Source organism: Fusarium solani (genome assembly GCF_023522795.1).
Source record: "Fusarium solani strain SB1 chromosome Unknown bctg00000001, whole genome shotgun sequence".
Classification (NCBI taxonomy): domain Eukaryota; kingdom Fungi; phylum Ascomycota; class Sordariomycetes; order Hypocreales; family Nectriaceae; genus Fusarium; species Fusarium solani.
The window spans coordinates 3244586-3268336 of NW_027072156.1; the positions used below are offsets into that span (position 1 = coordinate 3244586).

Below are 23751 nucleotides of genomic sequence, written 5' to 3' on the forward strand. Positions count from 1 at the left end.
CCCCCTCGTCCCCCGCCATCCACAACTTCCACCTCCACCCCCCGCCTCTCCGATTCCTCTCCGCCCCTAGCATCATCCACCTTCCACGTATAGTCGCCATGACCGGCGCTACTCACGGACACTTGCGATCCTCATCCCCGAGCCGAAATCTGCTGCGGAACAGAGGTTCATGATACTAATCAAACATGACTCGGTCGACCCTCCCCGCCTCCGGCTCTTGAGCCCCTCTAGTCATCTTTGGTCGATTCTGTCATTCCCCCACATGTTCAAAGTGCGTTAGCATCGCCCACTCCTCGGACCGGGTTGGCGGTTGACACGGGCCGTTCGGTCTTTGCAGCAGTCATCTTGCCTCATTCGTCTGTCCTCTCCTGTCTAACTGATCGCTGGAGGCAGTGGGGAGAGGCGGCCCAGGAAACGAGCTACTGGTAACCTCAAGCAGCTGTCAGCCATTGTTAGACAGACACCTGTCTTGGTTGGAATCACGCGTCTGGGCCTCTTCCGCTAGACACTCTCTGTCTTGTGTCCAAGACCGACGCTCCGTAATGCCGGGGTGCATTATCTTGCCTCAAACGCTGTCCTTTCAGTGGGCGCTCTTGTGGTCCCAGCCAGTGGGAGCAAGATTAGCAAACCTCATACGCCATGTCGCACGCAAGGCTTTGAGGCGTTGCATAACCACCAGCAACTTACACCACATATTCTCCGGAAAGCCGACTTCTGCCTTGCCCGTGTTACTATGGTCGGATTCGATGCAGCCCTATTGGTTTCTAAAAGGGGGAAATAAGGCGTTCGTCCCGTCTGCTCAGCCCCAGTCTTTGCGTTGGTGGAATTTCAAGGATCCTCGATCCTTTGTCATCGGCCGAACGACACGACAGTCTCTTCTCGTCCCCATCTCATGGTTGGACAGGGAGGAATACCGAAAATACTCCATATTGTGCTCAGGCCAATTGTTTCTTTCAGACCAGATACCTCCTATCATCTAGTGCCGACAACCCTGGCCTTTCAGCAGGAACGGCACATAGCGAAGTGAGTTTTTATCGAATTTATCACTTCTCAACTTACGGATTGATGGCAGAGTCTGCCAGCCGAGGATAACAGGTTTTGGTTCGGCTATACGTCAGGGCCCTTGTATCCCTTGTAAACTCGAGGGAGATGAATGGTCAATGGCTATTCGGTTAAGCCAAATCGTACAGTAGCTCACTGACGGACGCTATCTCGGTTGAGTTCCCGCCGCTATGTATCACATCCAGCTCGGCCATGGACAGGGGTCACAGATCGATGGCGATCCCACTACCTTTTTGCAGACGCAAAGACTTTTTAGTGCCAAGGGTCCCGATCCGGCTGAAGCCCTTGTCCGGCTGGACAACCATGAGCACCCAAGAAGAGAGAACCCCATGTCCATCATGGCCTCATTTTTCGACGATCACCGCATGTTCGTGTCGGCAGGATCAGCAACGCAGCAGCACATGGGCATGGCCATGCGCATGAGCTAGAAGGGGACCCTACTTACTGGTCTCGTCTCCTTTTCAAAGACCCGAAACATCTCTCAAACTGGCAAGTCCGTGTCAGAGAACCCTGCCTCAGCTTTTGCATGTTATCACCACCTGTTCCAGACCCCAGGCAAGCGAAGACGTATAAGGCAATGCACATATGGACGGGCTTAGCCTGCATCGACTCGACTCGACTCGACTGCACCTTGGCCGGGTCTTTTTTTTAGCCGCATATCGGCTGCTCACGCTTGCCTGCCGCGCCCTCCACATCAAAGAAAGGCAAGGCGGATGCCACCAGCCAACAGATACCGGGCGTCAGTCAGTGGATGATATCTGATAGCAGTGGCTGGCCGTGCTAGCACCTCGGGCCTTGGGCATGTCCCGTGACCGAGGGCTCGACGGCAGTGTTTGCTTTTTATTTCCATGGCCCCCGTAGATCAAGGTTCGAGCACCTCAACCGCTCAAGTCAGCGCCACATAATCGGCAGCAACGCTCACCCTGGTGTCCAGCCCTGTTTCATCTGAGCCCGATGTCCGGGTCTGAGGGTGGCGATTACCATCTCACCAAGCCTCAGGGGAAGATCGGGAACGACGTCGACGGTATGGACCATGGCGCGAGCGGTACAGCAGGAAATCGGTCTTGGTCGGATATGAATCTGATTCCTGATATACTACCAATCCCAAGGCCATCCTTCCTCTGGACGCCAGGGTCCGTCTGTGCGCCAGACAGTGTCTAGGGTCTATGGTACTGATACACAGCCGTCATGGCCCGTCTTCGGTCCCTCAGGCTCTTGCACGCCCACGATTGCGAGTCAGCGGCACTTGTGGGCTCCCTCTCCCTGATGCCTCGGACACCAGGCGTCAGGTTGTTTCGAATCAGAAGCACAGTACCTCGAGCCGGGTTGTTGGGCAGAGCCTCCAATTCTCCACCGTCATCCGGAGCCTCCACTCTTATCCTCTGGGTCTCACCAGCGGACGGCACGCGTCTCGTTCCGGAGTCACTCTAGAGTTTAGAACCTGCTTCGGCCTGGGACAGCGACCCAGTTCCTGGAAACGATTCGTCGCCCGAGAACCTCCTGATTCTGGCGTCAGCACGGGCCGAGATTGACGTGATACAAGTGGATGGCGGTGAAAAGCAAGCAGGTCTACCGTCTGGAGACCATGTAGATGGATGGGCCAACTCACCATCCTCGCTCCTCTCCAGAGCTCAGGAAGCTGCAGTCGCTGTCCAGCTCGCACTGCCATGCTCCCACGGGCTGGGCCTCGCTTATTGGTGACCCAGGTTCGCCTGCGGTGCCATGTTTGTCAGGATTCTGCTGCTGCTGCCAAGGTTGGGTCAGTTGACCAGAAAACTTACCAGAACCGGCTGTGCTCGTCTGCATGCTTCGCCTGCGGTAGACGCTCAGCCCGCAGGTGAAGGCTTGGAAATCCTCCGTCTCGACGCTGTCGGGGATGTTACCCGACAGAACGCGGCCCAGGGCGATGATTACGGCTGCATGTGTGCATATTAAGGCGGCGCGCTTTCCCTCCCGATCACATTGGTCGATGATGGCTTGCACGGCCGCTGCAACTCGCCCGTACAGGTCCTGGATCGTTTCACCTCTTCTCGACGGGGTCAAGGCGGACACGTAGTCTTCGTCGTAAGCTGGAAACAGTGCCTTGAGTCGCTCGGCGGGCGCTGGCACTGGATGGTCAAAGGGCGCTGCCCCAAAGAACTCACATAGTCCATACTCTGGGCGGATTTTGGTGGCCGCAGTGTCGAGTTTGCCTTCAGATTGCTGTCTCTTGAGCTCCACAAAGGGTGTGATTGTCTGCAAGCACCTGTAGTAGGGGCTAGAGTACACGACGTCGATGGGAGGATCAAGTGTCATCAAATGCTGGCCCATCTCCTTGGCCTGCGATACTCCATGCGACGTCAAGGGAGGGTCTGCGGGAATGCCTGTGGGAGACCGTATGAAGGCGGAATAAACGCCAGTCAGAGGGTCGACGCTCCAGCCTGATCGGAACTGAAATTCGTGGTTGACTTGTTAACATAGGCCAAAGTAACAACACCATGGCCGCCTCGTAGGGTCGTCTAGGCCGGGATACGCCGTGGTTCAAGACTTACCCCGTGGCGGGTGACATAGATGACCTCGAGGGACATGATGATACTACTATCAATGTGCAAGTTAAGGATCGGTGGCTCTATATTATCATTGTTGTTGTTGAGATGTTGGTCATGGGGGGGCCATGATTGGTGTTGAGCGACGCAAGATCTGGTGGACCTCGGGATCTCGGTGTGAGCCACATGACGGCGTGGGGAGGAGCCTCGGCCCCACCTACCGGAAATCAGGCTCTGAAAGGGCGATGGCCAGGGATGGATCAATTTGGGACTTACTTTCCCTCATGGCCAATCAAAAGTTTAGCAAAAGAGCCTAACCGCGCGGATCGAATCCTAGCCCCCGCCTTGATCACTTCCGCCATCAACACCAACGCCGTGATGGCGGTTTCAAGGCTACCTTTTGCAAGCCGTTGCGAGCTACCATTGCATACTGCTGTTGCCAGCCGCTGGAAGTTGCCGTTGAAAGCTGTCGTTCTTTACGAGCCGTTGCAAGCTGCCTCATGACTCAAGGGGGAGCTATTTCAAATTACAAATCTCTCAGATATGAACCTCAGGCATCAAAATCAGCTTCGCTGGCCTCTGACAACGGGCTGCCGTTAGTAACTTTCCTAATATTTACCTTTTATTTAATATGGTATAGTCTCAGAGAACGAGGTGTGGTAATATAAAGATATAAACTGATTCTCCTACAGGCTAGGAGCTCATGTGGCTCGGTTGCGGGCATATAAGCTGAAGAGTAACCCTCGCCTATCTCGCATGTTCGCAATAAACACAATATTGCAGCCGAGAAACTCTTCCAGGGCATTTATTTTTAGGTGTCTCTGACCAAAATAGTCGCGGGGATGTTGGAGGTCCCGACTTTGGAAGACATACTCAGCCTTGATTGTCGACGCCCTGCCAAGTGCATTGCCAATCGACCCAAGCTTCTTGATTCCATCATTCGATCGTCTTCGACGTGTTCATTCCGTTTCAGGTAGGTCGTGTCTAGTCGCAATTGGCCGGATGTTGAGCAGAGGCTGGGCAAGGCGAAGCAGAAGGTCAGGCTGCAGCTTGAGTTGGACGAGGACTCGATCTCAGCTGCTGTCCACACACATATTCGCCACAAGGTTGGCGAGTTGGCGGAACAGAAGGATTATGACCACCAGACAGGAGATGCTGTTGAACAAAATTTGGCGTATAGTGTCGCTAACATGTTTCTCTGGGTGGCATTGGTCTACCAGAAGCTGGAGGACACACAGATGGATGTTTGTATCTCATCTACCAGTACCAGCGAGTGGGATTCAGGCAATCCAATGTTTAGAAACAGACTTTGGGACCCTTGTCACAGTCTGCCTAGGCGCCCAAGGCGTAAAGCGGCATCAGGCTGTGAAAAGCCTGGAGTGAAAGCGGCAACCCAAACAGAAGTGCAAAGCCACCATACACGGGAATTTCTTCAGGGTCGGCCAAGACGCAGAATTACGAGTTGCCTCTCTTCTCTCGGGGTCAGAGGCCTCCCCATCATTTTGTCCTGTTGACAGATAAATATGTGGTGTAAGGCGGCCTCGTCCTCATCATTTTGAGTTCCCTTTCAACATTACCTATACCTACCTGCCTACCTACTTACTTTAACAAATCCCCAACTACAACCAAACGGTTATTTTGAACTTTTACTACCACCATTCCCAACTTGTATCACAATGCTCAGCCTTTCTCATGGTCGTGGACAAAGTAGCGGCCGTGGAGCAAGCGCCCGTGCCGCCCTCACGCTCGAAATCCAAGAACAGCAGTCCACGCAAAAGATGCGACCTTGCCGGATCATCATGGCAGTCGATGTCAGTGGTTCTATGAGATGGCTTATCGATACTGTTGTCAATGGCATCTCCGGAATCAACGCGGTCCTGGATAACGAGGACCTCGTCAGTGTCATGTGAGCATCCCGTCTACCTTTCATAGGTTGTCAAATTACATGACAAGGTTAACTAACTACTGTAATCAGAGACTTTGCTGAAACACAACGGACCATCTTTGGATACTTGAAGCGGTCCAGAGTTGACTGGGACAACTTGAGGGACACCCTGAGAACCGATGTACATCGCTCCAACCGTGGAGCGCAAACTGCTCTATGGGACGCAATCGGGTATGTCCTCGACACGACTCCACGCAACAGGAAGTACAGCGTGTACAAGCCCGAAATCGTCATCTTCACCGATGGTCATGACAACTGTTCAACAACGCACAGCATCTACAGCATCCAAGAGGCCATCCGACATCCGGGCATTTCTCACGTTCACATCACCATCATCGATGCGTCTCAGGGCGGCAATCCCCAGCTTAGATGGATTTGTGGAGAGAGTGAGCATTGCTCGTATGTGCCTGTCCAGGCGTCTGAGGAGGCTGTTGCGCGTGCTTTTGTAGAGGTCACTGCAGCCGTCACAAAGCGTCTTACCATCTCGGTCGATCTATCAGGCGACACGATGAACGCACTGGCAAGTACATTCAATCAGCTGGCCATTGAACCCGTGGCGCTTCCTTCCACGGAGGATGGAGAGTCCAGTGGTGGGAGAGGGCGTGGACGTGGACGTGGACGTGGTGGACGTGGGCGTGGGCGTGGACGCGGACGCGGACGTGGAGGACGAGGACGTGGATCGGGCTAACTGGAAGCTGTCCAGGTTGCCTCTTGGGAAGCGGTTCGCCCAAGGGCAGCATCATGACCCGGCTGTCATAAAGAAGCGAGATAGAATGCAAGGGAACGTGGGGGTCTGACACGTAATGGCAAGTCTGAATCGCCCCGGGAAATCCTGTCCTGTTGCACCCCTGTTTAGGTAGATGAGAATATACTGAGACTTGAAACGCTTTTGGAGCCATTGGGATGGGTGTTGGTAAAGTAAAATGCTGATTATCTCAAACCAGCCTGTCCCTGACCCATTACCATCGTATGTGCCGGCAGTGTTGTGGTGGTTGACAGCTCGTGAGTTAGCGCCGAGGCGAACAGCTGAAGAATAGACATTGGCCAAGGTCGCAGCCGTCAGGGGGTTCGTAGCGGTAATAATTATCCATATCCAATAGAAGCTGCCTTTAGAGAGATTGGCAGCTCAGTTGCTGCAGCCAAGCTCGGTTGCAAGAGGCTATGGCCAAGGAGATGCAGAAGTACCGTATCCAATCGAACACAATGCTTGCCGAGCAGCCCAGGGCCATTGTCTAATTCGTTGTCTCACAGGCCACTGCCTGTTCACATCTGCTAATGGTTGCTCCCAATATCATTCAGAATAACCTCACTCTATAACAGCCGGCAAAAGATATAAGGCCTTTTGCCTCGCAGTAAAATGCTATCGCCATTGTTCTAGCCGCACTTGTAAGCTATAAAAGCAAGGTTATATATTTAATCTCATCTCAAATGAGGAATCCTACCTGAGTGAGAACTGCAGTAAGAGACTCTCACACTCGATGATGAAAACTGCACAAGGGCACCGAAAGAACGACATATTAAGGAACTACTTAGTTGGATTATTATTTAGAATATTCAGAGTAGAAGACCCAACTTCCTCTTCCTGCAGAGCATTGGCACATCATCACTATCGTCCCAATCTCCCTCGAATCTAGGGTAGCTCAAGATGGAATTACCGCATTAGGCAATTATGAGACGCAAGTGGACCCAGTGGCTGACATCAGCCATAAGCCACCATAATGGCTGACACGAGCCTTCGTGATGACCTCTCTCATGTTTCCTATTATCATTCTCCTGAGCCAAGGATGTCGGGCGCAACAATTGAACTGAAAGAGATGGAGCAAAGACGTGCTGGCGATTCACAGTCCCCCGTGGAGGCGGATACGAACCATGACACGCGCAGCAGGCCATCAGCCGCAAAGAAAAAGGTTGTTCGTCGCGATCCTGCAAAGAGACGGCTGCAAAATCGCCTAGCGCAAAAGACATACAGTGAGTTTTTTACCCCTGGGGAAGAGACGGGTGACCGGTTTTTTTATATGTGGTGGATTCGAGGTGTTGCGGGCTCTGGTGGCTGACATGATCCATCTCAGGGGAAAAGCAGAGGAAGCGCATCCAGGAGCTGGAGCGCCGTGCCGGGGAATCCGGTCCCGAGGCACATGCAGGTCCTCCTCCCGGGTCTAATGATACCCAAATGGTAGTCAGGGCCGCTGCAGAGCCGGCGACGAATGCAGGAACCCTCGATGTTGAGACGGTCAATCCCTCGCAGCTCCAGGCTGGTAGTGGGACCTCCACCTCGCAGTCAACAGAAGATATCTGGGGCCAAGATCTTCTCTCAGTCACCCTTGATCAATGGCTCAGCGAAAACCCCATAGGAGTTGACGAGAACCAGTATTCCATGGTATATTTCAACTGCGGTTGCCCTATCCTCCACATTCCCAACCACTCATCCCACATCCTCCTCCCCGTCATCCCAGACCCCTACATGAACACGTTACGGATCGACATCATCTGTGTCGTCAGTGCCATGCTGCAAAACTGTCTCCAGCTTGGCATCACACACGTCATGTACTGCTCCGACGACGCCATATCGCCCTTTTACAGGCCTCACACCGACGCAGAGCCTGGTCAAGGCGCCGTGGTCTCAGCGGTGCAGCGTGGATTTCGTGCCCTGCATTTTGACCTAAGGCCCACGCACAAGCAGATTGTGATAGAGCACCATCCGTTTCTCGACGCGATCCCGTTCAAAGAGATCAGGGACAACATCATTGATAACATGGACAACATGGATGAGGATGAGTTCTTCCATGATTCGTTGAATCACCTGACGTGTTGGGGGAGTGTTGCAGGGGCACATACCGGATCTCCGTGGGATGCTCGAAGCTGGGAAGCGACCGAGATGTTCTTGCAGAAGTGGTCGCACATCGTGGGGGGTGAAGACGGCGAGTTGACGAGGAATTCGCGGTGGTGGAGGTCTCTCAGGGTGAGAGGGTAGTGACCGAGGTCATGTAAGATGGAAAGTGTCTTAGAGAGAGAGAACCAGTATGTTGAGATGCCGAAATGGCTTGTAGATATCCAGCTTAGAATTGCTCTCATGTAATCGACCGTCTATACAAAGATGCAGAATGACCATCGTTGAGCATGATGAAACCCCTGAGCTACATCTGCGCCGACATAATGTTGTGAATGCCAAACAGTATGGAAATCACCCAGAGAAACACATACACCTTGTTCTACCCTGACGCCGCCCACTGAAAAACCCCAGTAGGTCCAAGTGCTTGCCTATCCCAAATTGAACACCGCCTTGTTGACCTGAATATCGAAAAAAGCCCATCCATGTACGTTTGTTGTGTGTCAAACCCGCATTCCATGCAGTTTCTGGTCTTGTTATATAAGTCATATCGGAAGCTCACATAACAGAGCATGATCCGAGTGTGCGAGCCCTCCGGCGACCCGTGGGACCCAAGCCTCCGTCTTCCTCGTCCATATGGAGGGCTTGGGCCTCCCGGGCTCGACGCCTGCGTCTCCGGTAGCCCGCACCTGTCATGCCCGCTTCCTCGGTAGCCTGCATGTAATCTGCCCATCTCCTCTCTAAGCGGCCTGCGGCTGCAAGATCCCCCCGCAGAACCCGCTTCTGGTGCTCGTCAACCGTCATCTGCCAGCCGTAGAAACACTTCAATCCAATCACCTCAGTCGGGTAGCTCACTCTGCCGCTCTGGCCTGCGACAGGCTTGACTTGAGTATTTCGGAAGAGAACTTCTCGAATACCCGCCCATGTCACATTCTGACAGTCATAAACCACCATCTGGAGAGTGACGTCCGGCCGTGTTCCTGCTTTCATGGATCGTTCGGAGCGTTTCATAACCATGGATGCTGCCTCTGCGAGGACGAGGTTGCTAATCCTGGTATTGTCCAGGTCGACACTCCTGAGTTTCGTGCAACGTTCCATAACAGGTAGCATTCCCGTATCACCAAGATTCTCACAGTAGCTCAGGGAAAGGTGCTCCAGTGAGTCAGCACATGGCGCCTTGGCTAGATGTTCAGACAAGATCGAGTTTGTGAGGTTCTCAAGGTCTTCGAGCTCAAGGTGCGTTAGCCTAGGCGTCGAAGCCAGAATGGACTCGAGGGCATCGTCGTTCAACAGCTTGCAGCCAGAGAGCTGCAGACCCTCAAGATCTGGCACAAGGTGACCCAAGGCTTTTACACCTGCGTCTGTGAGACGAGCACAACGGCTGAGATCCAAGTGGCGAAGCTTTCGAGGAGGAACAATTGGCTGATCGGTCAGAATATCAATCTCGGGCTCAACACCGTGCATCATGACTTGGAGAGCTTCATCGCTGAGCTCCGCGCAGCCGCTCAGAACCAGCCTCTCCAGGTTGTTGGTCTTGAAAATGGCCTTTGCAGCAGCCAAATTGTCGAAACCTCCGACTTCGCCGGCACGGAGATCCCTCAGCTTTGGACAAGCTTCAACGACTGCCTTGACGCCTCGAGCGTCCACTCTGCCACACCATGAAATGTTGAAAATCTCGAGTTGGGGGCAAGATTCGGCAATAATCTTGCAAGAGGTGTTGGAAACTGCCGTCAGTCCAGTCAAGTTGAGACTGACCAGCTTCTCGTTGCTTCGCAGCAAGCTGTGAAGCGTATTCTTTTGAAAGTTCTGGCAACCTTCCAGGGTTGCATTCATGAGGTTCTTGCACGCCTTGACAATAACCTCGGTGCGCTTGTAGTGCTCAACCTGTACACAACCTCGCAGGTTTAGGTCCTTGATGAAAGGGCCCGCGGCGACAATTATCTTGGCCAATGATTCGGCTGGGACTTCTCGGTAGAACTCGGAGGCATCAAGAGATGTCCACAGCTGGCCATCGAAACAGGCCTTGTAGAACGACCTCGAGACTCGAGAAGTTCGTACCAGCTCTTTCGGTCTGAAGAAGGAGAAGATGTGAATTTGGAGCTCGTAAGGCATCCTCTCCCAGAAATGGAAGGGTGGCTTCTGGATCGGCTTAATGCCCGGGCGGACGTCTTGCTTCACCCTGAGATCAGACGGGAGCGGCACGGTGCCTGGAGTTGTGACCGGGGTGCCATTGTCGACCTTCCGGATTCCCAATTGACTCTCGATGCTCTCAAACGGAAACTCCCCAGAAGAATGGGCATAAAATGTCGAGGCGTTGGAAACCCCCAGTGGCGATGATTGTGGGGTTGGAGATCGGACGCTGTGGGGGGTCTGAGGTGGGCCAACAGCGGCGAGACTAACACACGAGAGTGTGCTTCGTGTGCTGTAGGGGCTCCCAACAGACCTCGAGCGACGCAAGTTGGTCAGTGAAGGTGATGAAGATATCCGTTGAATCCGTCGGAGCAGCCGGTGACGGTTCCTCTCCTTGACCGGCATGTCCGGCGCTGGCGGAGTGGATACGCCTTCTGGGGCCGGCGTCGCGGTGCCGGATGACGCTATCTCGTGTACGTCCATGGTGTTTGAGGTTGCTGACAACCAAGACCAGAGCAAGAAAATAAGTCCAAAAAAGAGAAAGGAAACCGATGCGTTTCCTGCGCTGACAAGCCTTCAAGGCAAAAAGAACAAATACCGCCACTGATAATTGTACTCGTCGGTCGAGCGAGGCCGGTCGGGGGGTGGCTGGTGCGTTCCTCGGTCGCTGTTGAGGCGGACGCTGTTCTATCTCATCGCTAGCGAAGGACGTCGACGGAGGGTTGCCAGGCGGTTCGCGGAGGTTAGGTTTGGGTGCAAAAAGTGACAGGACACCGACGATGGGAAATGCAAACAATAAAAAGAATGAAACTGTCGTGAAAGGGAGAAGGATGAAAAAAAAATTGTCGAGCTCGATGTCTCTTGGAAGGGGGGAACTCGAGATCAGCAGACGACGGGGTGATGGTGGTGGGGGAGTGGTCAGCGGGGCCGTTGTGGTACTTGAGGACGAGGCGTAAGATCTTCCAGGAGAGACAGGAGGAGATGATGGGCGTTCAGTCGAGGTGCGCGTAAAAGGCACATGCCCATGAGAGGACCAACATGACCGTGATCACCGGAACGAGAGAGGGATGGAGAAGAAGAAGGAGGAGGAAGACGAAGAACAAGACGGGAGCCTTTTTTTTTCTGCTGGAAACCGCGCCCCCGGAGCACACCCGTACTTGACTTTCCACTCACCACCTACCGAGCCCGAGTCCGAGTTAGCAGCAGAGCCTAGATGGATGCATCCATGGCGTGGGAGGGGAGGACCCTGCTTCTCGGCCTCACACGCTAATCCCCACCGTCTAGGTTCTTATCGTGCTGCAGCGGCGGCGGGGTCGGCTACTGTACGGGCAGAGCTCCGGCTGTAGCGAGTTCATCCGTCCAGTCCATCATCGATGGGAATCCGATGGGGTGGATGGCGTCGGCTCTATCGATAAGAACCTTGGTAGCGCTTCGGCGAGTCCTGGCTGGAATGAGACCTTGAATCACATCGCGGGATACACGAGGCAAAAACGACAACCCCAAACCCTGAAGCGGACAAGATTTCCCAATAATCCAACGGGGCGGTGATCCGGAGGCCAATCGGTATTGTCCAGTACAAGGCCACTCCAGACCATACTCAAGGATCCTCTCGTCTCTTTCAGGGGGTCCTTCACTGGTGTGTGCATCGCCTCCACCCTCCCATCCATCCATCTACCTTACCCGAGCCATCCCCAACATAGGCTGCTCTCGTGTGTCCGCGTGGCACCCGTCTTTGGGTTGTTGCGCCGTACCTAGCAAGATATCACCCAAAAATGCCATTTCTCCTGGTCATCATCTCATCCATTTTGCCCAAGGCGCCAGACTGTGGCTTTTTTGCTTAATCCCGCTCTTGGTCACGCTTTAAACTTTGGTGAGAAAGACCACTTACACTGGATCATCATTACTGCAAGAGGCTACCCGCCGTTGCTTCGAGGCCTTGAACCCGAGCGTGCCTGTCTCGGATCGCCCAGTTCTAGACGTTCCCCCCAAAAGGACCCCCAAGGTTCCAAGGGGCCCTTACACCCAGAGCTGTAGGCAAAACGTTCCCTGACTCAAGGGTCCAGCTCGCGATGGACCAACCATGGGAGCCGTTTCTCCGCATGCAGGTTCTGGAAGGCGGTCAGAACAACGTCTGACCAGTGAGGAAAAGATCGCGGTCTACGACAGCATGCTGGGCTGAGGGTTTTCTTTGCGTGGCTGCGTCTGGCCGTCGAATAGCGGCCTGCGTCCTGGGGCGCCTTTTTTGCCTCATGGTCTTGTTCCTTCCTCTTCCAGTTGACGCGGGCCTTGATGCCGAGAGCCCGGGGAAGAAAACCCCGCCAAAAATGCCCCTCACCTTGGGACTCTGGAGCGTTGACCCCGCCACGAGTTGTTATCGCTTTTCTCCATCTCTTATCGCTTTCAAGCACCTCATGATGCCTTTAAGAAGGCATGAACTCCAAGCCGGTTACCGCGGTCAGAGACAAACATTCTAGTTGCTCATGCGTCACTTGTCGACAGCGCTTCATATGCATCTCTGGTCCCCTTTTTGGACCGCTAGACGTCTTGTTCCCGGATTTGGCGCCCACCTGGAGATGACACCGGCTCTCAAGTGACAGGTCTCAGGGTCATATGCCCTCGTGTCTTGGTTATCGTCAACCATTCACGCCCTTTTTCTCTCAGCCTGAAGCAGAGATAACGATTTCGCCTGGTCTGGTTGTGATACCTGTTAGTGTCGCGTGCCTTGTTTGAGTTAGTGTCTCCTGGCGAGACATTTTGGCAGCTATGGGTTGGTCTCATGACTTTGTCACGCTGTGATAATCAAGATCGGATTCTGAGGCTACCTATATTGATCGCTATCTGCAGCCTGCTCTTACCTTGGCTAAAAACCTGGGTCTTAATGGTATCCCGCTACTGGACATGGATACTTCGAACTCCTTTGATCGAGCTTTCATGACAGCCATGGCCAAATACCTTTTTGGTCTGGTGGCTTTGAATTAGGTTGGCAGCAAGATGTCTCAAGAACTGAATGCCAGTTATGTCCTCCGTATCCCCGACCCTGACTTGGTATCTTCCCTTCAACATAACAGCAAGGGAAGTCAGTTGTAGGTCCTCACCATTATTCTCATCGGTGGAGAACCCTCTGTGGGCCCTGACGCAATCCAAGAGTCTCCGTTCTCTTGGCTGAATGATTCCCAGTCGAATCGATTGGCAATCTCGGATGGGTCGAGGAGGCGCTGACTGCAAAGCCCAACTCCACGTGGCCGTCAAAAGGGGAACAGTTCGCTCCTCTTCTCCTGTTGCTGTTGCTTTTTGCCCTCATTTCCCCCGATTTTGCACATTTTTCTCTCCTGATTCATGTGCGAAACCTTGGGCGTCTTGACAGTGACACGACGTAGCGATCGTCAATCAGGTAATCTCGCTCACGTTGATGCTCCCGCTTGACACAAGACCCCGAAGACGATAAACCGTTCCTCCGGGGAGTCGGGGGTTCCTTGATGCTAGACCTCATTTGGTGTTGCCCTCGATGACTAAGTTGAGGTCTCGCTCAGAGGCTATTTACTTTGTCCTACGCAGGACTACTGTGCCGGCCGACAGTATTCAACAGCTTGATTTAGGTTTTGAGTTACCGTGGGAACAAGGGGCAGCTCATGCGCTTCGATGCAATCTTGGTTCACGTGCTGTTGTTTATTCCCATCGTTGAGTCATCTTGGAGAAGAGCAGCATCATGGATCAAAGCCTTGGACACACTCTTCAACTCTGAGGTGCAGGTGGGCCATCCGCCAACTCAACCGATACGCTATTATTCCTCCCACCCTCTAGTGGCCGTCGGTGACGGAGTCTGGTCTCACAGCCCGCGCAGGCCGGGGGCGGATGGACCCAGCCAGAGGACAAAAAATTCAATGAGCCTCAAGCCTCGTCCCCAATTGAAATTTGGACCAAAAATTTTAGGTAGCACCGCAATCTCAGGGTGCAATCCAGCTCCAGCTCCCCCTTTGGCTTGGCGTAGCACATGCCGTTCGTTGGGGATTGAGGTGCTTCACATGGAGTTGATGATCTTCTTCGAGGTTCCAGCTGCTGGCGTCATTCGAATCCTAGACGGACAAGGGCACCTCTGACAGCAGACGCGGATTGGAAACTTGTAGCTTCCTGCCAGGCTTGTGTAGGTTTCTTGCTGGGGTTCTTCACTGTGATCGCCGTAACCTCCCTGGGTTCAGGGACCTTGGGGAGCCGTAGCTTGGATGACGGCCAATCAGAGACCCCCTTTGCCTCCATCACTTTGTTCTTGGGCAGCCTATGATAACCACCACAACCCCCATGAATTAGAGCCGTCCAGTGTGTAATTACCTGGGCTGGGCGGGCTACCTACTCCTCAAACCAAACCCACCATCCTCCCTCCTCCCGCGAGCCTTACGACTGAGACGTCCAGCGCCTGTTCCTCTTCTCGTATTCCCTAGCTCGATTGCCGACTTATCCATCCCTTATTTTTTTTTCAGCATCAACATCATCTTTTACCGACTCGACCGCCGGCTCCTCGTCCTCGTCCAATCCGCCGATCTCAACCGTTTTCTTTGTCACCGAGGTCACAAGCCAGGCCAGGTTGAGACCCAGCAACAACAAGACCCCATCCGTCCACCGACCGCCACCACCCCTCGAATCGTAACCCTGGAGTATCAATATTCCTCGATAAACCGGCTGGCGTCTGCTTCGATTCGTCCTCTTCTCTCCTAGACAATCCATGACAGCAACTTCTCCTTAGTGGCGACGGCTTCGATCCATTTTGTTGGAGCTTTTGGGCGACCAGACCCAGCCGACCAAGATTTGCTGCTCAACCCCGCCATCCTCAGAGCACGCCTCTCTCGCAGCCCTTTTCTCACCATCTGACCTGTGGTTTCGGCCTTCTCTCGGCCGACTCCAATTATGCTACAGATGCATGGCGGACAACCTGATCATGGTATGCCCTGCCTACGTCTGGACTCGTCCCCCACCGCAGCTGACCACGATGCTCTTGCGCAGGCACCGAAAATCACACGGGAGACGACCATCAACGCGGACGGGAAAAGCTGGCGACGTCGCTCTCCCTGCCCAAGAACCGTAGCACCGGCAACCTGGTTTCCGCGAGCGAGTCGTCACCGAAGCAAGATCGTAGTAGAGTCCGAATGTCGCTGGATGCGTCTGCGGCGGCGGCGGTTGCCGCTGACCTTGAAGCCATCACCAGGTGCGTCGAGTGGAATCATGTGTCGCTCAGCCCGGGTGTGGCGGCCAAACCCAGCACGTTTTCCGCTGACCACCATGTCAACCCCAGGTCCCCCATCATGACGGATCATGAGCATGGCCTAGGCCTTTCTGGCCTCCGCCGCATAAGACAACAACGTCCTCCGTCCCGGAACCCAACACTACCGGGATCCCGAGCCTCGTCTCGAAGCCCTTCCGTAGCCACTCTGTCTCGCTCCACCTCGATGAGTGCCATGGTCTCTAGCACCGGCAACCTGCCGCTGGCCGGTGGTCCGGCATCTCCTAGCTTCTCCGAGGATCTCTCACGCTTTCCTTCCGAGTCTCTGCACTCGTTCTCTTTTGCCAATCAGTCCGAAGACTTCTTGCACAACCGGCACAATGTCTTGAAGCGGTCCATCGAGTTCATGAAGGACCATAGTCTTCCCATGAACTCGTCACAGGCGGCTCTTGCAAGTGCTCAAGCCAGGGCCAGTGGTGATGTTGAGACTCAAAACATGCTTGACCTGCTCGCCCAAGCACAGCTGATTAGAGCTGGAAATCTTCCAAACCCTGATGAATTTTATCAACCAGCCCCATTGACGGGTCCTGCTGGAGCCTCTGAAGACAACGTTTTCGACAAGAACTTTAACCCTCGAGTATCGAGCACTGATTTGACGCAGCCTCGACAAACGTCTCCTGCGCCGATGACTCGCCGGTCACGAACTGAGACGACGAGAAAGGCTAATGTTGTTGAGCCGACAGATGTTGATCGTGCCCCAGAGTCAACAACAACAATAGAACCTCCGACGGGTGAAGAGGAAATTCTTGCTGCTGTCGACAAACCTGCACCTGCACCTGCACCTTCACGACCTACGAACCTGAAGCGAACCATGACAGACGTAATGTCGGTATCTGTTCAAGACAAGTTGATGGACACTATGGCTCAGCCATTCTTGACCGGCCAGCCCATGTATCAAGAGCCATTGGCATCGCCGTCTTTGGGGCAGCTGCCTGGTTCCTCGACATCCAACTTTCCTACTCAGCTCGGTCCCTCAGTTCATGGACACACAAACCGATGGGTTCCGGCCGCCCAAGCAATCTTTACGACGGAAGTGAAACCTCCGTGGACAATCATTGCGGCGAACGACCTGGCTTGCTTGGTGTTTGGCGTGACGAAAGCCGAAGTGCGCAAGATGGGCATTCTGGAAGTGGTTCAGGAAGAGAGACGGGCGTGGTTGGAGCGCAAGCTTCTCAAGAAAACAGAGGACGAATTCTCTGATGCCAAAGTGTCATCGGGACAAGCAACACCAGCAGCTTCGGCCGCCTCAGCACTGCTCAATGGCCGATCTGGTATTACAGCTCAGCTCTTGAGCAAACCAAACTCAAGAACCCAGTCTCGGAGCTACGCCGCGAGGCGCGCACAAACGGTTCACAGTGGCGACCCTAGTCCTCCAAAGACCCGTGGTGGAGGACACCATCGGAACACATTATCGAGGGGAGTACTCCTCTGTGGTGATGTTGTGCCAATCCAGAAGCGCAATGGTGCAACAGGCTCTGCTAGCCTTTGGGTCAAGGAGAAGCGGGTAGGCCTCATCTGGGTTCTGGAAGAGATCCACGAAGACGTAGCCCACATCTCTCTAGATGAAGATGGCATTGTCCAAGAGGTGACGGGGTCTACGTTACCAATCTGGGGTTTCGAGTCGATTACTCCAGGGTTCGATATCGCCAGACTTATCCCACGAATCCCCAGGCAGGGCATTGATCCCAATACTGGAGAGATTGATTTCGCCCAGGCCACACGGCGAAGATTCTTCACATGCCCTTACCCGCCCAACGTCAACATCCCTTGCACTGTCGAGCAAGTCAGGGGCAAGCTACAGCTCCGTGTCTCGACGTTCCCTCACATGGCTGGAATCGTGGTGGTCGAGCCAGAGGGTCTCAAGATTCGAAGCTCCAACTCGGTCTTTTGCGGTGCGCTTTTTGGATTCGAAAAGGCGGATGGCAAGTCCATCAACACCATCATCCCAGATTTCGACAAGATCCTGGACTCGTTGATAGAAGAAGACGGCCTTCAGCTGCTCGATGGTATGGTTGTTCCCGAGCATCGGTTCAGAAAGGCATCCGCGTTTCTCGCTCTTAAGGAGCATCGCCCTGATGCCGCCTCCGCTTTCCTTCATCCTGCCGGATTACGCGCAAAGCACCGCGACGGATCAGACCTGAAGGTTGACGTTCAAATGCGCGTAGTCAAGAGTGAAAAGAAGACGCTCGTGGTCAACGAGACGGTGGTCGAAGGCAGTGATGAGGATAACGCCAACCCGAGCAGTGGCGACGAGACGTTCGAAGTGACCCGTTCAGAAATTGTGTATGCTCTGTGGATTACCTACTCCCGCCATCTCCATGGCACCCAGCCGAACCTCAACAACCTCGAGTCCCCTACCCGGTCCGGAGCTGCAACGCCCCTTCACCAGCCATCGCCCGGCCAGACCCCGGCCCATACTCCCCTAGAGATCACCTCGGACGACGAGGCGCCCAGGAAGGACCTGCTTGTTGCGGCAACCTCGCTCTCTAAGCAATTAAAGGACCTCACTCTCAGTGCCGCTGCCAAGATCACCGGCCAGCAAAAGCTTGCTCCCCAAGTTGATGAACCACCCCCGCCCCCCAAGGTCGTTGAACCCCCCCATAAGAAGACCATCAACGACTACGTGATTCTCGAGGACATGGGCCAGGGTGCGTACGGCCAAGTGAAGCTAGCCCGAAATAAGCAGACAGGTAAGAAGATTGTGCTCAAGTATGTCACCAAGCGGCGTATCCTCGTCGACACGTGGACCAGGGATCGCAAGCTGGGAACTGTGCCTCTGGAGATTCATGTCCTCGAGTACCTCCGCAGACCCGAGTTCCAGCATCCCAATATCATTGAGATGCAAGGCTTCTTCGAGGACGACATAAACTACTACATCGAGATGACCCCCCACGGGCTGCCCGGCATGGACCTGTTTGACTACATTGAGCTGCGAACCAACATGGAAGAGTCCGAGTGCCGCAGCATCTTCGTGCAAGTAGCCAATGCCATCCATCACCTGCATACCAAGGCTCGAGTGGTGCACCGCGATATCAAGGACGAGAACGTGATCCTCGATGGAGAAGGCAACATCAAGCTCATTGATTTCGGAAGTGCTGCATACATCAAGAGCGGTCCTTTTGATGTCTTTGTAGGAACGATTGGTACGCAACCCCTGAGCCTGACATTAACTTAATGGCCTGACTAACTTGAAACTAGATTATGCTGCTCCTGAAGTTCTTGCTGGCAAGCCATATCGTGGTACAGAGCAAGACGTCTGGGCACTTGGCATTCTTCTGTACACCATCATCTACAAGGAGAACCCCTTCTACAGCATCGACGAGATCATGGATCGCGACCTGCGTATCCCCTTTACCATGAGTGAGGAGAGCATCGACCTGATCCGCGGCATGCTGAACCGCGACGTCGCGGGCCGCTTCGACATCAACCAGGTGCTGGAGCACCCCTGGTGCCAGGTTGACGTCGCCTCATGAGAGCCGTACCCTACTCTCACTCGAACGAAACGACGACGATGACGACGACTACTGGTCAGCCAAATGAGTTGACCTACGTCGATTGGCAACTTCTTTTTTGGTCATGATACCCCCTTCCCCCAGCAACAAGACCAACCCCTTCTTCCATTTGTGTGTTTTGTGGGTTAGAAATGTTCCGATTGGAAAGCCGAAATGAAGATAGAAAAGAGAAAAAGACCATCTCAGCTGGGAAAGGCTGAGCACGATGATGAGTTGGTAGAGAGGGCGCTTTTCTGACAGGAATTATATTTGATTCGACGGGTTGTTACTACTACTACTATACATGAGCAAGCAGGATCAGGGGCTGATGGGTCTGGGATGGCAAATGATGGGAGTTGATTGCAGGGTTTGTCTCTTTTTTCTTGGAATTTTGTGGATAGAGAGCAACCAAGACAGCATGTGACGTGACACAGTGAATGTTCACTTGGGAAACGATGGTGAATAGAGATGATTGCGTGGTGGCTATCAATATAATATTCACAAAAAACAAAGCTCGTTCTTCTCTCTCTAGCTAATGATAACTCAACTCCGGGTTTGCCCTGAAATTGCAACGACAACGACACTCGGGTACTGGGCATTCGACATGTCTGGCAAACCACTGCCTAGCGTGATCTAGATGCAATACATGCTCGCAGCGTAGGCAAAAGGTTGGGAATCGGCCTGCCATCCTGCCCTCGCCCTTCTCCTCGGGCTTGTCGGAGCGCGGTACGCCGACAATCTCAAGGCAGACGACGCAGCGCGGGAGGTGGCGGCCACAGTTGGGGCAGCTCACACCAGCATTTATGCTCGTGGCGAGGAGCGGATTACGCGTCTCAAGCGACGAAGGGCCGGCAGCTCCCTGCGCCGAGGTGCCAGCGCCAAGGTGAGGCGGCTGGTGATTGTTGACAAGCGAGGTTTCGGCGTCGCAGAAGACGCAGCGGAGGGCGATCTGTCGCGAGGGAGGCTTGAGGTTGGGGATTCCATCACGCTTGGAGCGCTTTGTGGACTCGACGTCGAACTTTGTGCGATGAAAGAAGAGCTTGTGGCGCTGAAGATGAGCTCGGTAGGCGTTGCGCCAGGCGCGGCAGCGGATGTCGTCGATATAACGAGGGGCACAGATGGAGAGGACGAGAGCCGCCGTCTGGACGTCGTGGAACTTTTGTATGTAGCGGGCAAAGATATCAGCCAGGGTCTCCGAGATGCCTGTAAGGACGATGCCCTCGATGTCACCGTCAGCTACCGCTAGGGCGACCTGGTCGTTAAGCCATGCGGTAAGTTGATCGTCGTCAAAGTTGCGGACGGCGACATAGACTCGATCCGAGAGGGGCAAGGATTGCTGGCTGGCGATGGCTGACCAGTCCCCGGTTGCGATGAGTGACGAGATAGCACGAAGATAGGGGTCAGTCTTGGAGGCTACGGCCTCGTCAAAGTCGAGCTGTTCCTTGGCGAGCTGGCTATCACCACGACCCATGAGCTGTAGGGCCAAGGACACAAACAAGAGCTCTGGGTGCGCGGTGCTGGCCTTTTTAAGGATCTGAATGGCCTCTTTGTGGTCACCCGTGAATAAGGCTCGAGCAGCGGCCATGGTATGGATGGTGGTGGGATACTCAGGGTCTGCCTTGCGGTTGCGGCCCTTAGGATCGTGCTTCTCCGAGTCTCCCCAGCCACATATCTCGAGACAGAGCTGACGATGACAAGGCCACTTGGTGGTTTTTCCGTCAAACTTGGGGAGGTGGTTCTTCTTACAAAAGGACCCGATTAAACGCTCCCAGGTTGATCGATCAGGGGGTGATGTGCCGGCTGGCAGTCTGGTTGAAGGATCACGACCTATAATCATGTCAGATCAAGCGGTGCGGTAAGCAAAGTTGAGTGCTAACCTAAATTGTTTGTCCATATTGAGTGGACGCCCAAGTAGCTGAGATCGAGGCTCGAAAGGATCAAACCTCCATCATCAGCAGTGTCTTCTGCGGCTAGAGAGAGGTCAGCACTTCATAGACTACACTATAGCCCGTCAAACCAGACTTACTTGCAATCCAATCCCAGACATACTTGACCCAGGGGTCATCTGCTACAATGTCTCTATTGGCGACGGCATCAAAAAGATACTTTTCCTTGGCACGCAAGAGCATTGTATGGTCAATGACGTTTTGTGCTTCTCTGGGGAGTCCCTCTGCCTCCGCCAGCGAAGCCAACAGCGCATCATGGATCTCACGGCATGAGCCCAGGCTATCAGATGCTAGAGACATCTCACTCATCTGGCTTTGAACGATCTTGGTGTCGCCGGCGCGTGGCTTAACACCGTTTGCTGATTTAGGAGCTTGGAATTCGTCCCTCACAAAAGCGCGCAGGGCCCTTATCTTTGGAGCAACAGTAGAGGCTTCATGGAATGCCTCGGGCAAGGGAGAAGTAGTTGCCCCGACGTTCTCTATCGAGACGGAAGATAGGGTATTTGATTTTATTGCAGCTTCGGTGTCTGCCCGAACGTTTGCGCTCTCTGGTCCAAAGAGCGGGACATCTGACAGGGCCTCTTCCATGAGCAGAGGCCCCAGAATGTCTGGAGCCTGGGATGGTTCGAATTGCATCATGCTGTGGTAGGGAGCTCCTTCTAGTATGGGGTCAGGTTCCGCAAGCTAGATGAAGAATCGAATCGACGTACCTTCAAGGCCACGATGCGGTGCTTGCCAGGGCACAAGCTTGTAGACGTGATCTGAAGTATGGGATGGTTGCTCCAAGATCTCAAAGTTTCCATTTGCTCGTAGGACAAGAAGTCGTGGGCGCAGGACAGGAGAGCTCAAAGTCACCCAATCAAAGGCGACGATCCGATCATTCTTTCTTGATGTTTCGACATATGAGACATCCATCTCGTAAGATTTTTGGACCTGGAGGAGCTCTGGGCCGCTAGAGCTGGCCGACGGGGTCTCTTTGTTGGTCTTTAATACCTTGAGCTGACCAGTACGCGACAATACGGCCAGAAGGCCTCGGTGGTCGCGGCAATAACGTAGGGATCTGACAAGAGAATACTTGCCATCTGCTAAGAAGGAGTCGGAATCTGTCTCGATCACTCGATCAAGACGCAGAGCTCCTCCCCAAGGCAGGTCATCTTCATCAACCGCCTGTAAGTAAGAATGAGCAGCCACAGGCCTCGTGGTTGCGCGCCGATCCCAGATCATGACACCGGGATGGTCCAGGGCGGATGATGCAAAGTAGTTTTGATCGGCATAATCAATCGTGAGGTTGTTGTTGCATTTCGTTTGAAATGTAACAACACTGCCCGGATCTGATGAGAAAGGACATCTAGATTAGCTGGATAAACTCAACATTGATTCTGAGAATCTTACCGCGAAGATCATGTATGCGAAGTCCTTGGGCCTTGATGCCCACCACGAGCGTCTGGGGGCTGTCCTCAAAGAACTTGATACTAGATACAGACACACTTGGTTCAAGGCGATGCTTGGGATCTGAAATATTGGTGGCATCCGATGGGAAGCCTTGTGTGTTCTTGTCCAGCGAAGACAAGCGGCTAACATCCCAAATATGGAGACATTGGTCCATTCGAACGCGGTCAAGGCCAACAGCTAATAGGCCCGTGGTGTTGAATGCGACAGCCTGACACGTGCGAGACATCTTGAGACCCAGCTCAACATATGCATTAGATCCATCGTCGATCCTTAACAGGTTCACAATACCGCTCCCAGTGCCGACGGCAAGAAGGCCAGGGTTGGTGGGTGACCAGTCATAAGTAGTGAGCGGAGGGAAGTCATCGTGACGGTTGAGTTTCTTGTAGTCAAATCGCCCTGCCCTAGCGTGTCCGACGGGCTCATAGACCTGGACAACACGGTGCTGGAGGTTGATGTGGATGAAGTTGTCGTATGAAGGGTTGGAGGACCATTTGACGAGCCCTGGTTCTGGGCGGTCCATGGCGGAGACTGATCAGCCCAGCGAGGGGGCCTTCAACGCGAGCATGTGAATTGACAATGAAACTGTTTGTGAGCGGTATCTCCAGGAGGGTAATGCCAGCGGTTGCGGCTTGAAGGCTGGATCTGAAGGTGAGGTTGAAGTGAGCTTCCTGAGTCAGGTGCCGAGTGTGTGAGTGTTTTGAGCTGAAGTTTGAGAGCAAGCCCAATGTGAAAGGGTATCCAAAACAGTGATAAAAATAATTATTCTCTTAGAGAGCGGCGATTGGGTGCCATTGACATCAAGAAATGAGACTCATGATGGTTTGCGTGGTGTAGGTGGGAGTATGGAGTATGGATGCTGGGTAAGGTACCTTCCACTCAGCTCACATGGCAGAGCGCACCTTCTCCACACTTGGGACACAGGGCGCTAATCCGGATATGGAAAGTGCTGATAAGATACCAACCTGACGATCCCCGCCAGTCGAAAAAAAAGTTACCGACTTTGTCCAACTCTCGCTCGCCCTTCTATCCCCATTTACACCCAGGTTATCAGCCAACATCAGTGACAACATTCCCCCTTTGGTCGCGCAAACTGCACACCTT

At 53.7% G+C, this 23751-nt stretch overlaps 7 protein-coding genes across 7 annotated transcripts; 4 read left to right on the forward strand and 3 right to left on the reverse strand.

Moving 5' to 3' along the window:
• Positions 1-1232: 1232 nt before the first annotated feature.
• On the forward strand, positions 1233-1490 carry MRS44_003119 (uncharacterized protein; the record flags this gene model as incomplete). The annotated part of the gene is made up of 1 exon (XM_065623099.1): positions 1233-1490. The coding sequence occupies one exon, from the start codon at positions 1233-1235 to the stop codon at positions 1488-1490; it is 258 nt and encodes an 85-aa protein (XP_065479171.1).
• Positions 1491-2219: 729 nt separating this feature from the next.
• Positions 2220-3629, reverse strand: MRS44_003120 (uncharacterized protein; the record flags this gene model as incomplete). The annotated part of the gene is made up of 3 exons (XM_065623100.1): positions 2220-2487; positions 2672-3492; positions 3594-3629. 3 exons carry the CDS (start codon positions 3627-3629, stop codon positions 2220-2222), a joined length of 1125 nt encoding a protein of 374 aa, XP_065479172.1.
• A 1634-nt stretch (positions 3630-5263) lies between these two features.
• On the forward strand, positions 5264-6220 carry MRS44_003121 (uncharacterized protein; the record flags this gene model as incomplete). Its single annotated transcript, XM_065623101.1, has 2 exons — positions 5264-5493; positions 5563-6220. The coding sequence occupies 2 exons, from the start codon at positions 5264-5266 to the stop codon at positions 6218-6220; spliced, it is 888 nt and encodes a 295-aa protein (XP_065479173.1).
• A 1030-nt stretch (positions 6221-7250) lies between these two features.
• MRS44_003122 (uncharacterized protein) lies at positions 7251-8503 on the forward strand (the record flags this gene model as incomplete). The annotated part of the gene is made up of 2 exons (XM_065623102.1): positions 7251-7500; positions 7602-8503. 2 exons carry the CDS (start codon positions 7251-7253, stop codon positions 8501-8503), a joined length of 1152 nt encoding a protein of 383 aa, XP_065479174.1.
• A 414-nt stretch (positions 8504-8917) lies between these two features.
• On the reverse strand, positions 8918-10972 carry MRS44_003123 (uncharacterized protein; the record flags this gene model as incomplete). Its single annotated transcript, XM_046268330.2, has 1 exon — positions 8918-10972. One exon carries the CDS (start codon positions 10970-10972, stop codon positions 8918-8920), a length of 2055 nt encoding a protein of 684 aa, XP_046137229.1.
• Positions 10973-15388: 4416 nt separating this feature from the next.
• MRS44_003124 (uncharacterized protein) lies at positions 15389-19234 on the forward strand (the record flags this gene model as incomplete). Its single annotated transcript, XM_046280798.1, has 3 exons — positions 15389-15422; positions 15485-18904; positions 18960-19234. The coding sequence occupies 3 exons, from the start codon at positions 15389-15391 to the stop codon at positions 19232-19234; spliced, it is 3729 nt and encodes a 1242-aa protein (XP_046137230.1).
• A 550-nt stretch (positions 19235-19784) lies between these two features.
• Positions 19785-23170, reverse strand: MRS44_003125 (uncharacterized protein; the record flags this gene model as incomplete). Its single annotated transcript, XM_046272559.2, has 5 exons — positions 19785-21079; positions 21130-21222; positions 21279-21857; positions 21909-22529; positions 22591-23170. The coding sequence occupies 5 exons, from the start codon at positions 23168-23170 to the stop codon at positions 19785-19787; spliced, it is 3168 nt and encodes a 1055-aa protein (XP_046137231.2).
• Positions 23171-23751: the final 581 nt, after the last annotated feature.